The sequence below is a fragment of the Sorex fumeus genome, unplaced genomic scaffold (genome assembly GCF_029834395.1).
Source record: "Sorex fumeus unplaced genomic scaffold, SorFum_2.1 ptg000035l, whole genome shotgun sequence".
Classification (NCBI taxonomy): domain Eukaryota; kingdom Metazoa; phylum Chordata; class Mammalia; order Eulipotyphla; family Soricidae; genus Sorex; species Sorex fumeus.
In genome coordinates, this window is record NW_026606092.1 from 39,968,091 (window position 1) to 39,981,318 (window position 13,228).

Below are 13,228 nucleotides of genomic sequence, written 5' to 3' on the forward strand. Positions count from 1 at the left end.
AATGATCATAAAGGGAAGAAAAGTCAATGGACAGAAGATGAGAAATTTTCAGATGACTAACACCTGGGGATGACAAACACGAGAGCTGACTCATCAACCTTACCCAGAGAGCCTTCGGGGCCCCAATGTGTGGGGAAGAACATGTCCATCAGGAAGATGAGACAACTTCCAGTGAATAAATAAAGTGGTCTTTCTAACGCATATCATGAGAAATAAGGGAGAGGGAGTTATAACTTAAGAGATCTTTGGAAGAGCTGTGTTGATAGATGCTACATTTAAATGTTGCATGGCTTCACATATTAGTCACATTATACTAGAGGGAGGAGGCTCAGTGGTAGAACCTTGGGTGCAATGCCCACACCACCCCAAAAATTAAATTATATTTGAAACTAATGTTAATTCTGTTTGACAGTATTACTTTGGAGTTCTCAATGTAAAAACAAGGCGGCAGGGGTGGGGGTCGGGAGAGTTGGGCCACACCCAGAGAAGTGTTCAGGGCTTACTCCTCACTCCATGCTCAAGAATCTCTCCTGACAGTGCTCAGGGGACCATATACTCTGCCAGGGATCAAACCAGAGTTGGCCACATGCAAGGCAAGCACTTTAACCCCTAAACTATCTCTCTGTTCTGGATTTCTTAACTTAAAAAAAGTAGAGTCCTTTACTTTAAAAAGTAAAGTATGCCATGGTGGTGGAAAATGGGCACTGGTGGAGGGATGGGTATCTGATCATTGTATAATCGAAACCCATGCACAAAAAACTGTAAATCTACAACTGTACCTCATGGTGTTTCACTAATAATAAAAAAAAGTAAAGTATGTCCTTAACTTTAATAAAGAAAAAAACAGGGGGCTGGAGTAGTAGTATAGCAGGTAAGGTGTTTGCCTTGCATGTGGCCAATCCAGGTTCAATCCCCAGCATCCCATATGGTCCCCTGAGCACTGCCAGGAGTAATCCCTGAGGGAAGAGGGAGGAGTAACCCCCGAGCATTGCTGGGTGTAACCCCCAAAAAACAAACAAACAAAAAATAGATTCCAGAAAGTACAGTAGATAGGGCACTTGCCTTACATGCAAAAGACCCGAGTTCAATCCCTAGTACCACATATGGTTCTCTGAGCTGGGAATAACATGAGCACGACCAGGTACAACACAGAAACGAAGAAGCAGAGCACATACTGATGAGATGACCTGATTGGAGTTTGTGTCCAAGTACTCTGAAAGAGGAAACACGATGTTGAGAGTGTGCATTTTTCAGAATGTTGTAACAGTCTTACTAGCACCTCCTCATACTATTCTATTTTTGTACACGCGGAGACTTTTTATATTAAAAAGGGCATATGAGAAGTGCACAATAATGTATATTCAAGAAAGATTTTTTAAATGAAGTGTTTGTCAAAGAGACCAAAAATTGAATTTATTTAAATGCCCATCAATGAAGAACTATTTAAATAAATTATGTCACCCCATTAAAAAAAAAAAGGCTTGTGCAGCCACGGCCCCACCCACAGATACTAACTAACTCTGACAAGGCTCTGACATACAAGCAACTGTAAAGGCAAGAGGGGAAGTGTCTGTTCTCCTCAGGGCCGGGGAGAGGCATCCAGAATGAAGCTTCGTGCTTACCAAATGCTGACAACAGTGGCATTTCTGAGGGATAGAAAGCCAAGAGAATTGTTTCATCTGAGAGAGAAAGAGAGAGAGAGAGAGAGAGAGAGAGAAACAAAAATACTTAACAGTTAACAATGTCATGGTCTTGGATTGGTTTTGTAGCCACACCCAGCCCATGTTCGGAACTCACTCCTGGCTCTGTGTTCAGGGCTCACTCCTGGTGGTGTTCAGGGGACCGTATACAGTACCAGGGATCAAATAAACCCAGCTCAGGTGCATGCAAGGCAAACCCCTTACCCACTTCACTGTATCTCCAGCCTCCAATATGAGTGTTTTAATTAAGTTATTGCTCCGCAGTTATTTACCTTTATATTTGGCGCTACGTTTTTCTGTCGTATTTGTTAAGCATCAACAAAAAGTTATTTGTAAAACAAAGCTAGATCCATTACTTAGAAATGAAAGGAGGGAGACAGAGAGAGAGAGAGAGAGAGAGAGAGAGAGAGAGAGATGTAATGATGAAACAATAAAGAACTTGTCCTTTACTTACACTGTAAAAGACAAAGAGGGCTCATTATACTGCTAATACACTTAGTGCATTACCAAATAAATCCAAAAATGCAGACAGCACCAAAGCAGGAGAAGTGGGTCACATCGCAGGATGAGTTTGAACTTGTCCCAGCCGGCAGGCAAGTCTCCCACGCTCTGTGTCTCCCCGCCTCTCTGCTGCTGTCACCGCCACGGCTGTCTTGGACTCGTGGCTCCGGCAGCTAGGACGGCCCCGGCTTCTCTACCAAGCTGGTTCAGAGTCTCTGCCGCACCTCTCTGCTCCCAGCTTCCCTCCCAAGACTCCAAGCACCCCAGCTCTTCATCTCACCATGCAGGGGAACACTCAAACCTCAGCTCAGGGCTTGAGCAACAGCAGAGCAGAACAGGGCTCTAGCCTGACACACCGCCACAGACCCAGGTTTGAACCCCGGTATGGTCCCCCATGTGCCACTTGGTCTAAGCCCTGAGCACATCCGGGTGTGTCCCCTGAACCAAAAGCAAACACACTTGGCCCAGGACAAGCCACACTAAAGCGTCCTGCTCCGGGTGCTAGTATGCAAGCGACCAGAGTGAATCAAGACTCTGTGGCGTGGTTTGGGTTCTATCTGGGGGCCACACCCAGCGACGCTCAAGGCTGACTCCTGGCTCTGCACTCAGGCATCACTCCTGGTGGTGCTCGGGGGACCCTATGGGAGGCTGAACATCAAACCTGAGAAGCAAATCAAGTGCCTTACTTGCTGTACTCTCCTCTGTGTGGCTCAGTCTGAAATACCTAGAAACACCCATGGCGCACGGCACCTCAGCATAGGCGGACAGCTGGGACAGTGCTGAGCAGCTGGGGAGAGTCTCAACTCTCTTCTGCAAGGCCACGAGGCCACGTGGGGCCTGTCCCACAGCCAGAGAATTGAGACTCTCTGAGCTTTCCAGAGGCCATGAAAACACTCAAGGCGTGGAAAAGAAAAAAACCCAAAATCCTTCCTTCTCCAGGATCAAAAATAATATCTATTTAAATGTGTGGAACACAGGACATTTCAACAGCCCCTCATCTCTAGTCAAAGCCAGATATATGTGTGTGTGTGTGTGGGTGTGTGTGCGTGCATGCGTATGTGTGTGTGTGTGTGTGTGTGTGTGTTCATTTGACATAGCCTAAGGCTTAGGAAGGTCTCTAAACCAAAAATGCAGGGAACGAAACACTGAGACCCAGCACTGATATACAGAAATGTTAACAGGCCTAGGGCTGCAGAGCGGCTTCAGACCACCTTCCCTTGAAGATGGCATCTAACCCAGTAGGCTTAGATAATGAACTGGGGTGGGGGCAAGTCACATCCAAAGGAAAACAGAAATCTGAAAAACAAACGAACAGTCCAGAGGATGCAACTATGAGCTATGATACACAGTTCCAATGTGTGGCCCTGTTCCCATCCCTCCCATCCCTCCCATCCCCGCTATTAAAAACAAAGTAGCACACACACACACACACAGCCCAATACACACAAAACCAAACATCACACATACACAACCAAACACAAAAAGTCCGTGTAGAAATCACACACACACACACAGCCCAATACACACAAAACCAAACAGCACACATACACAACCAAACACAAAAAGTCCGTATAGAAATCACACACACACACACACACACAGCCCAATACACACAAAACCAAACAGCACACATACACAACCAAAAACAAAAAGTCCGTGTAGAAATCACACACACACACACACACACACACACACACACAGCCCAATACACACAAAACCAAACAGCACACATACACGACCAAAAATTAAAAGTCCGTGTAGAAATCTCTCTCTCACACACACACACACACACACACACACACACACACACACACGCGCGCGCTCTGTCTCCCCACACCCCCAGCAAAACAGAAAATCCATGTTAAAAATTCCCCTCATTCTCTCCCCCACACCCCCATTCTCTCCCAGCAAAACAAACAGAAACTCCACGGAAACCCTGAGCAGTCACCAGCGCCAAGGGTGCTGCCCAGCGCTGCCCCTCCCCCCAGCCTGGACCACAATCCCCTGGTCCTTACAGGTCACACGGGGGCGGCTTCTTCAAGTGCAGGCTCCAGGGGGGTGAACAGGAAGGTGGGAGTTGAGCAAGGACTGGTCAGAGAAAGCCACAACAAGATGCAAGGATGCAGGCATCCAAGCGCGCTCCCTCCCCAGCTGGCTCCCTTCCCACCTCAGAGCGGGCAGCTGGTGAGCTGAGAAACAGCTGAGGCCTCCTTCCAAGGAAAAAAAACACAGGGTGGCTGGCTCGGCAGTAAGGCACATGCTCTGCCACATGCAAGGCCCTGCAAAATGGGAACAGTACCAGACACAAAATAAAAGCTCAGTGCCCGGCACCATGGTTAAGACAAGACACACATATTCCTGAAATCCCTCCGTGCCGACTTCAGGCTCCCTACAGCTTAAAGAAACGTTCTGGGGGACAAGAAGATGACCCCAAGGCGGTAGTGCATGCTCTGTGGGGGAGCCCACGGCTCATTCTCCAGCACCCCGTGGAATCCTGCACATCTCTGAGGGGCCCCTGGGCACAGCCAGGAAGGCTCTGGCGGTCCACAGCACCCACCAGCCAGCCCAGTGGCTGGGAATTGTGGGAGGAACAGCCCTCAGGGCTTCCTGTGCACCGCTTCAGGGGATCAAAAAGAGGTAAGAGTGAAAATAAAAGTAACAAAGATAAGTTGGGGCTGGAGAGACGCACAACAGGGAGGGTGCCTGCTCTGCACTGGGCCAGCCTGAGTTAGACCCCTGGCATCCCATATGATCCCCGGAGCACTGCCAGGAGTGACTCTTGAGCTCAGGGCTAGGAGTAAACCCTGAGCATCACCACCTGTGGCCTAAAAACAAATTGAACAACAAAAGATAGTTCTACGAAGATGAAAATCATTAACTCTTTAAACAGTTCTGATTATCACACCTTGAGAGTGTCACAATGGAGTAGATCCTATCTACTACTATCATCAAAACATTCAGCTTAACAAAACAACAAAAGATAAAGGCCAGGATGGGAACAAGAAACGCCATTTTTTTTTATGGTGGAATGGGCAGAACCCCCTGCCCCTGCCCGGCATCAGGCCGTCTTTACCGGGGCCCTCGGAGGGGGCTGGGCTGAGTTTCCCTCCCCACCCCAAGCAGAACCCCGACAGTTGCCAACAGTTGAAAACCTCCAGAACCCAGCCACAACCAAGCTCAAGGCCACTCTCCACACGCTCGGACGAGCCTCACACATGAAGGAACCAGCAGAGGAACCCAGGTATGCAGGACTCAGGGCCGAGGTCTCCAAGCCTGCGCAGATCGGGACTGGGCCTCCTCCACTCAGATACCCCGTTTTCCAGAAGTTCAGCTGTCACACCTACAAACTGCCCCCGGCACCATGTGATCTCATCAATGGCCAAGATCCAGAGACTATAAAACAAAGAACCTGGAAGAAAGAGACAGTTTTTCCTGGAGCGCCTCCGTCCCTCTCAGAGAGCCCAGCGAGCTACGGAGAGGGTCCCATGCACACAGCAGAGCCTGGCAAGCTCCTTGTGGCATATTCGATATGCCAAAACCAGTAACAATAACGGGTCTCATCCCCCTGACCCTGAAAGAGCCTCCAACAGGGCAGCACTGGGAAAGACAAGGAGAGGCTGCTAAAATCTCAGTCCTGGGACGAATGGAGACATTAGTGGCGCCCGCCTGAGTAAATCAATGAACAACGGGATGATAGTGATACAGTGATGGTGGGGTGGGGGGGGCACATTAAGCAGTGCTCATGGGTTACTCCTAGCTCTGTGCTCTGGGATCACTCGTGGAGGGACCATATGGGATGCCAGGGGTTGAACCCAGGTCTGCTGCCTGCAAGTGCCTTTACCCACGGTACCACCTCTCTATCCTCCTTCCTATACAATTCCTAATGAGTTCGGAGAGAATGACAAATTACAGGGCTCGTGAGATGGTTTATGTGTCAGAGCACATGCCTGGCATGTATGAAGCCTTGAGTTTAATCCCTGGCACAAGCCTAACCACCTCCAATCCCCAAACACCAGTGGTACCATGCGGGTGGACCCCACGTAGTTCTGCATAGCTGTGCCAAGCACCAAATCCATCATGCCTACCTGCAGGGCTCAGCACCCCCAGAAATGCTCCCCAGGACAGAGAGAGAGAGAGAGAGAGAGAGAGAGAGACTTCCTGGGTAGGGTTAGGGGGTTACTTGGGTCATGACTAGTGGTGCTCAGAGGCTACTCCTGGCTCTATGCTCAAGGGTCACTCCTGGCAGTGCTTGGGGGACCATGTGCAGAGCTGGGGGTCAAACCAGTGTTGGCAACATGTAAGTCCCTTAACCCCAGTACTACCTGTCCAGTCCAGCTTTTTTTTCTTAAGTGACAAAGCATAATCAAATCACAAATCACATTTAAGACATTGACCAAATACGAAATGCTGCTTCCACTTTAATCTATCCTGGCCTACTTTAAAAGCATGATTTGTTTCTTTTTAACTCCTGAGAACAAGAATTTATTCTAATAATAATTTTAAGCAACAATGAAATACCAAGAGCCAAGTATTATAATAAAAGGGGAAAAATGAACCTGTTTTAAATTTTAAAAAGGAACTTGTTTTAAATTTTTTTCAAAAGCCTAATTTTTAAGGCATGAGGAAAAGTATAATTTATAAACTAGTACCCCCATGGGAGAACTGAATAGATGTCAGAAAATCTCTTGGCCTTTTTCTTCCAAAAATTTAGTAATTTAATTCAAATCAACGCACTATTGGGAAAAATATCATTTTATTCTCTTTTTAAAGGTGAAGTTTTCAGAAAGATAGAAGTTTTCAGAAAGATATGTTTAGTGCATTAACTTATCAACTTTTTTTTTTAGCTAGGTTTAAAAACTGATCAATTTTTAGGAGGCTGGAGCGATAGTACATTGGGTAGGGCATTTGCCTTGCACGCAGCTGACCCGGATTCAATTCCCAGCATCCCATATGGTCCCCTGAGCACCGCCAGGAGTAATTCCTGAGTGTAAAACCAGGAGTAAGCCCTGTGCATCACCGGGTGTGACCCAAAAAGGAAAAAAAATATGATCTTTCACCCTTGATGCGTAGATAGCATAGGAATTACAAAATAAGTATTAGCTAAATGTAATGGCTAAATAAATAGCTAAAACTTGATGCCACCAATATTTCCCCAGGTTATTACTACACTATTATATAACAGCATAACATTAAGCAGCCAGCCTGTCATGCCCAAGTGTCATACTTCTAACAAACTACTGACTGCTGTTCCCTCCAAGTATGCGAACTACCAACAAATCAGCACCTACAATCCCACAGACCTGCACTTGTGACCTCTCATTTGAGACAAAGATCCAGAATCTTTGTTTCTTCTGTTTAAAATGGTTTAAGACTCTCAGAGAACTATTCTTAACAGTTGAGTGAGCCGAGGGTTAGCGATGTAACCATCTGCAAAGAATATTTCACGTACTTTCCTTCATTCTTCTGCTTTCTTAGGCCACACCAGGTGGTGCTCAGGGGTTACTCCTGGCCCTGAATTCAGGAATTTCTCCTGGCGGTGCTTGGGAGACCATATGGGATGCAGGGGATTGAACCCAGGAGAGCCACGTGCAAGCCAAGCACCCTACCCGTAGCTCCGGCCCCACTTATTTTCCTTCTTAAGTAAGCTACATGGAATAAATTCTCTTTCTGTGATTTGTGACCAGGATTGGCAGAAGACCCTCACCCAGTGGTAATGCCCAGGGCCTATTCCTGGCTCTGTGCTCAAGAGTGATTCCTGGGGGTGCTCGGACAAACATATGTAATGCTGGGGGTTGAACTGGTGTCAGCCTCATGCAAGGCAAGAGCCCTAACCCTAGTACTATCTCTCCAACCTTAAATCCTCATTTCTTGAGTGAAAACCAGCAGTTAGGATGTTAACCCTAGCATGTGCAGTGGCATAGAAACAATTCTCCCCGGGTCTCCCTTGCTGCTTTCTGCAAATCTAACAAACAGAGGCACCAGCAGTTTTTGTTCTGCCCTATCTCTTCAAGAATATGTGAGTCTAGCAAACAGGCTAGGAAAACAGCAAGCTAATCTCCCTCCCAAGGATCAAATTTGTTCACTATAATAAAAATCACGCCACCCCACCCCCAACCCAGGGATAAGACTAAACAGTCTAGTCCTTTATCTGAGTTTCGTTAAGCTAAGCTGAGGGGGGAATTCTATAGTTGTGGGTAGGAGGGCAAGAGGAAATGATATAGCAGGAAGTTCATGCTTTGGGGTACGTTGGTTCAATTCTCTGTCTCTGACCCAGGAATTTTATGTCTTCTGCAGCATGGGCTGGAGCGATAGCACAGAGGGTAGGGTGTTTGCCTTGCACGAGGCCGACCCAGGTTCAATTCCTCCGCCCTTCTTGGAGAGCCTGGCAAGCTCCCAAGGTATCCCACCCACATGGCAGAGCCTGGCAAGCTCCCTGTGACGTTTCCGATATGCCAAAAACAGTAACAAGTCTCACAATGGAGACGTTACTGGTGCCCGCTCGAGCAAATCGATGAACAACGGGAGGACAGTGCTGTAGCACTATAGTGCTGCCAGCATGAAGATGAGGATTCCCTGCAGTTGGGGTGCTTCTGCTGTACCTGAGCTATGTGTGGGCTGTGTCTAGCTGAGACTCTCTGCACTTGCCCCCTGTGGGACGCGCAGAACAGGACAAACTGTGAAACACACCAAGCTCAAGCCTATGGTCATCCTTTTCCTTAGACTCTGTCAATGCCTCTCTTCTCTTCTGCAGCACCCAGGACTGTGGTGAGCTGACAGTACTGGAGGAGGGTAAAAAAGTCTCACTCCTCACAGCTCTCCACAGTTGCTGATGACAGAGACAGGATAAGGACAGAAGCAGAGCTTTATGGAACAGGAAAGCCAAAGACCCGATGGGCCTAAGAAACAGAAGTTCCCCTGGGATGAGGCAGCAAAGATTCTTGTGCAAGTGGTGGCTTAGGGAGAGTTAAGAGTGAATTTATGCTGGCCGGAAATAGAGCACAGCAGGAAAGGCACTTGCCTTTCGTGCAGCTTACCGGACTGGATCCTTAAATACCACAAATGGTTCCCTGAGCCCTGCCAGGTGTGATCCCAGGGTACGGCTAGGGGTGTTCCCAAAAAAAAAAAAAAACCAGAGTGACTTAATGTATAAAAGACAAACCTCAAAAGGAAAGATTGAAACCAGCTGCTCTGCAGTGCCTGTGCTGTTGGTCATTCTCTTTGGGACCGGACAAGAGAGCAACGTCAGCACGACCAGGAGGTCCAGGCCCCAGGCTCTAGCTGCGGGCTCAAGGAATCCCCAGCGCTAGAGTGATGCACATCGAGAGCTTTGGGTTATTGAAAAGTTCACTCCGTTGAGCCATGAATGGCCACCGGGTCCTTTGGGACCCACAGCAAATGTGCCTTCCCTGCCACATGCCCCTGACGCCTCCCCTTACACTGCTACCCACAGAAGGAGGAGCATTCAAGGGAGGCCAGTCTCACTTTCTCCAAGAGATACTGAAGGTCTTTGTCCCTGGCACACTGATGAAGTTTAGTGGCAACATAAGGGATCCTTGATGATGAAATGTTCTGTATCTTAAGCACACCCATGTTGATGTGCTGCATTAACACAGGACAATATTGCAAACTGCTGTAACTGGAATTAACAAACAGTGAGTACATCTCTAACATTTATTTTATTTTTGGTGTTTCGGGGTCACACCTGGCTGCTCAGGTATTCACGGGTTAGTCCTGGTTCTGTGTTTAGGAATCATTCCTAGTGGGGCTCGGGGGACCACATGTGGTGTCAGGGATCAAATCCAGCTCGGCCACATGCAAGGCAAGAAGCATCTTACTCACTGTACTCCAGTCCAAGGGTCTCTAGTATTTCTTTTTTTTGGGGGGGGGGAGGTTTATCTATATATATATATTTTTTTTAATTTTTATTAGTGAAACACTATGAGGTACAGTTGTAGACTTACAAATTTTTGTGCTTGGATTTCAATTATGGGTCTCTACTATTTCTTAATTGCATATGATTCTAGAATTATCACAAAATAATGAGGAGTTTTAAACAGCATTTTCTTATTTTTTTAAATTGCTTTTTCTCCAGACCAGAGAGATAGCTAAAAATGCTAGTATGTAGGGCTGGAGTGACAGTACAGCAGGTGGGGCATTTGCCTTGCACGAGTTCAACCCAGGTTCAATCCCAGGCATCCCATATGGTCCCCCTAGTACCACCAGGAGTAATTCCTAAATACAAAGCCAGGAATAACCCCTGAGCACCACCAGGTGTGGCCAAAACAAAACAAAAAGCTAGTATTATCTGTGTGGGGGAACAACGGTTTGATGTCTGGCACTGCAAGGTCCCCTTTATAGCCTCTGGGAGCAATTCCTGAGCACAGAGCTAAGAGTCACTCCTGAGCACCACCAGGTGTGGCTGAAAAAAATACATGAGAAAAAAAAAGACTTTGTCTCCAAATGAATTACCAAAATATTTGTCATCAGAGTTTAATAATTTTGATTCTCTTGATGGCAGGTAATAAGAGAACTCACTTGAAAATTTATCACTGAGCTCCAAATAATTTACCAAGTTCTGGCCACATGCAATTTAAGAGCTAAGATGCAGAAGATGTAGTTTTAGAAGAGTTCAAGAGAAAAAGATACTAATAACTTAAAGGGCTAGAGTACATGTCCTGCACAGAGATGGTCCTGGGTTTGATCCTTGGCAATGTATAGCCTCCCAAGCACCACTGGGTTTAGCCATGATTACTGGGGTAGAGTCCCCACCAAAACCCAGAAATGCTCTGTTTAGGGTAAGGGATGGTGCTCAATGGCAAAGCAAAAGCTTTGCACGCATAAGACCTAGGTCCTATGCCCAGAAACCACACAAAAATAAGATTCCGTTTCTATAAACTTGAATAAGAACTTTGGTAATGAACTGAAGTATCTGCACAGGACATTTCATTATGCCTGCCCACAATCACAAGTATTTCTAGAAAGAGTATAGGCCACAACAGTGTACGAGCAACTTCTGCACAAGCGGTTCTAAAAAAAGTCTTCTACCTTCCTTACACCCAGTGTAGACCACACGCACACACACGGCTGAGAGAGGAGAGAACAAGAAAGATGCGAGTCACCCACATGTATGACTCACTTTCTCACAGCCCACTTGCTGCTGTCCTCTGAACACCCCAAGAAAGAAGGGAGGACAAAGGGGGACCAGGGCAGTTCAGGACCACCAGCTGCCAGGCCTTCTCTCACCCGTTACACCACCCAAGAAGGAAAAGAGACAAAGGAGGGGAAAAGAGAGAAAAGGGAAGGGCAGGAACTACACTACAGCAGGCAGGCTCTTGCCTTGCACACAGCCGATCCAGGTTCACTCTCAGGCATCCCAAATGGTTCCCCGGAGCTTGCCAGGAGTGATTTCTGAGTGCAGAGCCAGAAGTAATCCCTGAGCATCACTGGGCTTGCCACCCCCCCACCCCCAAATAAAGGGAAGGCGGTTCCTTCTACTTCCAGACCCCCAGCTCTTAACTGTCTTACTCTCTCAATCTCCCCTAAGCACAGGGTCCTCCCAACAGAGCCCATCTCCCCCAGTCCTATCTCAGAAGCATTTCCCAAATCTTCCTTCCCTCAAAAAAACACAGGAGTCTCCACCTGGCTCTGCTGAAGTCATGCCTTAGAAGTCACATTCCAAGAATCTGCAAAATAAATACCAAACGAATGCAACTCATCACTTGTGATTGTGCTAACCTTTGCCTTTGAGTAAAGCTTTGCTGTAACTGTAGTCCATTTTTTAATGATTAGGTTACTTTAAGAAATTAGAGGTTTAGCTTATAGCAAGAAACCTAGTATTAAAGCTACGATTCACATCCACTGGGCAAGAACTGCTTTTGCCTGTTACTATAATAGCCTGTCACTCTGGCTTTATGCTGAGCCCCAGTAAGTGAAGTGGAGTAGCCCAAGGATGTGGGGGCCAGGTACAACCGGAAGGATCTCTGTTCCAAGTGGGAGGGCTGGTGAGGCTGCCTGGCTGGCTCATCAGGTTCCCCCTCTCTGCTTAATCTGTCAGGTGTTCTGTACTCAGGGTCAGAAGTGGCACAACCACAAAGTCCTTGTATCAATCAGACTTCCTCTCTCTTCCTCTCTCTTCCTCAAGCCCACAGTTTCACGTTCAGTTCTGATTCACTTCATTGGTTTCCAGGTTCACGGCGAAGCAGAAGGAATACATTTCAAATAGAGAAGAGCACTTGCTTCATTCAGTGGGGGCCTAAAAGGTGCCAGTCACTAAGGGGGAGGGTGGGAAAGGGGGGGTATACTGGGGATATTGGTGGTGGGGAATGTGCATTGGTGGTGGGACGGGTGTTTGATCACTGTGTGACTGTAGCCCAAACATGAAAACTTGTAACTATCTCATGATGATTCAATAAAATTTTTTTTTAATTTTAAAAATTTAAAAAAAAATAAGATAGAGCACTGGACCTATACAGAGCAGTCCCTCTCCTCCATGGCTTATTTGAGAGGAAGGGGCTCCTACCAAAGGGTGAATTTAAATGCAGATAAAATAACTGTGGGGCCCGAGCGAAAGAGCAGCAGGTAGGGTGTTTGCCTTGTACACGGTCAACCTAGGTTCAATCCCCAGCATCCCATATGGTTCCTCAAGCACCGCCAGGAGTAATTCCTGAGTGCAAAACCAGAAATAACCCTTGAGCAATGCTGGGTGTCACCAAAAAAGGCAAAACAAACTAACAAACAAAAAATAAAAAAAAAACCTGTGGTGTGATCAGTGCATACAAGGATGTAAACAGAGCCAAGGACCTCGCATTGCTCAGGAATAATTTCCTTTCGAATACTGTGTAAATATCTAATTTTTTAAAAATCCAGCTTCCAAAGCAGAGAGGACCCCAACGCCCCACCCCCAAGAGAACATGCCTCTCACAAAGGATTTCTTCTATCCCTCCTAGAAAATACTGGCCCCAACCCTCACATCCTGGACATGAAATGCCCACGGAGTCTCTAGCCAGGCACAAAGAGCAAGTTGGTGT

The 13,228-nt window shown here is 47.0% G+C and overlaps 1 protein-coding gene across 4 annotated transcripts in view; it reads right to left on the bottom strand.

The window, feature by feature from the left end:
• The window catches only part of CUNH2orf76 (chromosome unknown C2orf76 homolog), a 55,861-nt gene that overhangs the window by 37,345 nt on the left and 5,288 nt on the right, over positions 1–13,228 (bottom strand). Inside the window, exons 1-2 of one of the 4 annotated variants that reach the window (XM_056117598.1) lie at positions 1,623–1,652; positions 1,176–1,213 (exon numbers count right to left, since the gene is read on the bottom strand). The exons of the other annotated variants lie outside the window; for them this stretch is intronic. Coding sequence (XP_055973573.1) covers positions 1,176–1,213; positions 1,623–1,644 — 60 coding nt within the window. The 5' untranslated portion in view covers positions 1,645–1,652. Of the gene's footprint in view, positions 1–1,175; positions 1,214–1,622; positions 1,653–13,228 lie in introns of those variants that run through there. 4 annotated transcript variants of the gene reach the window in all.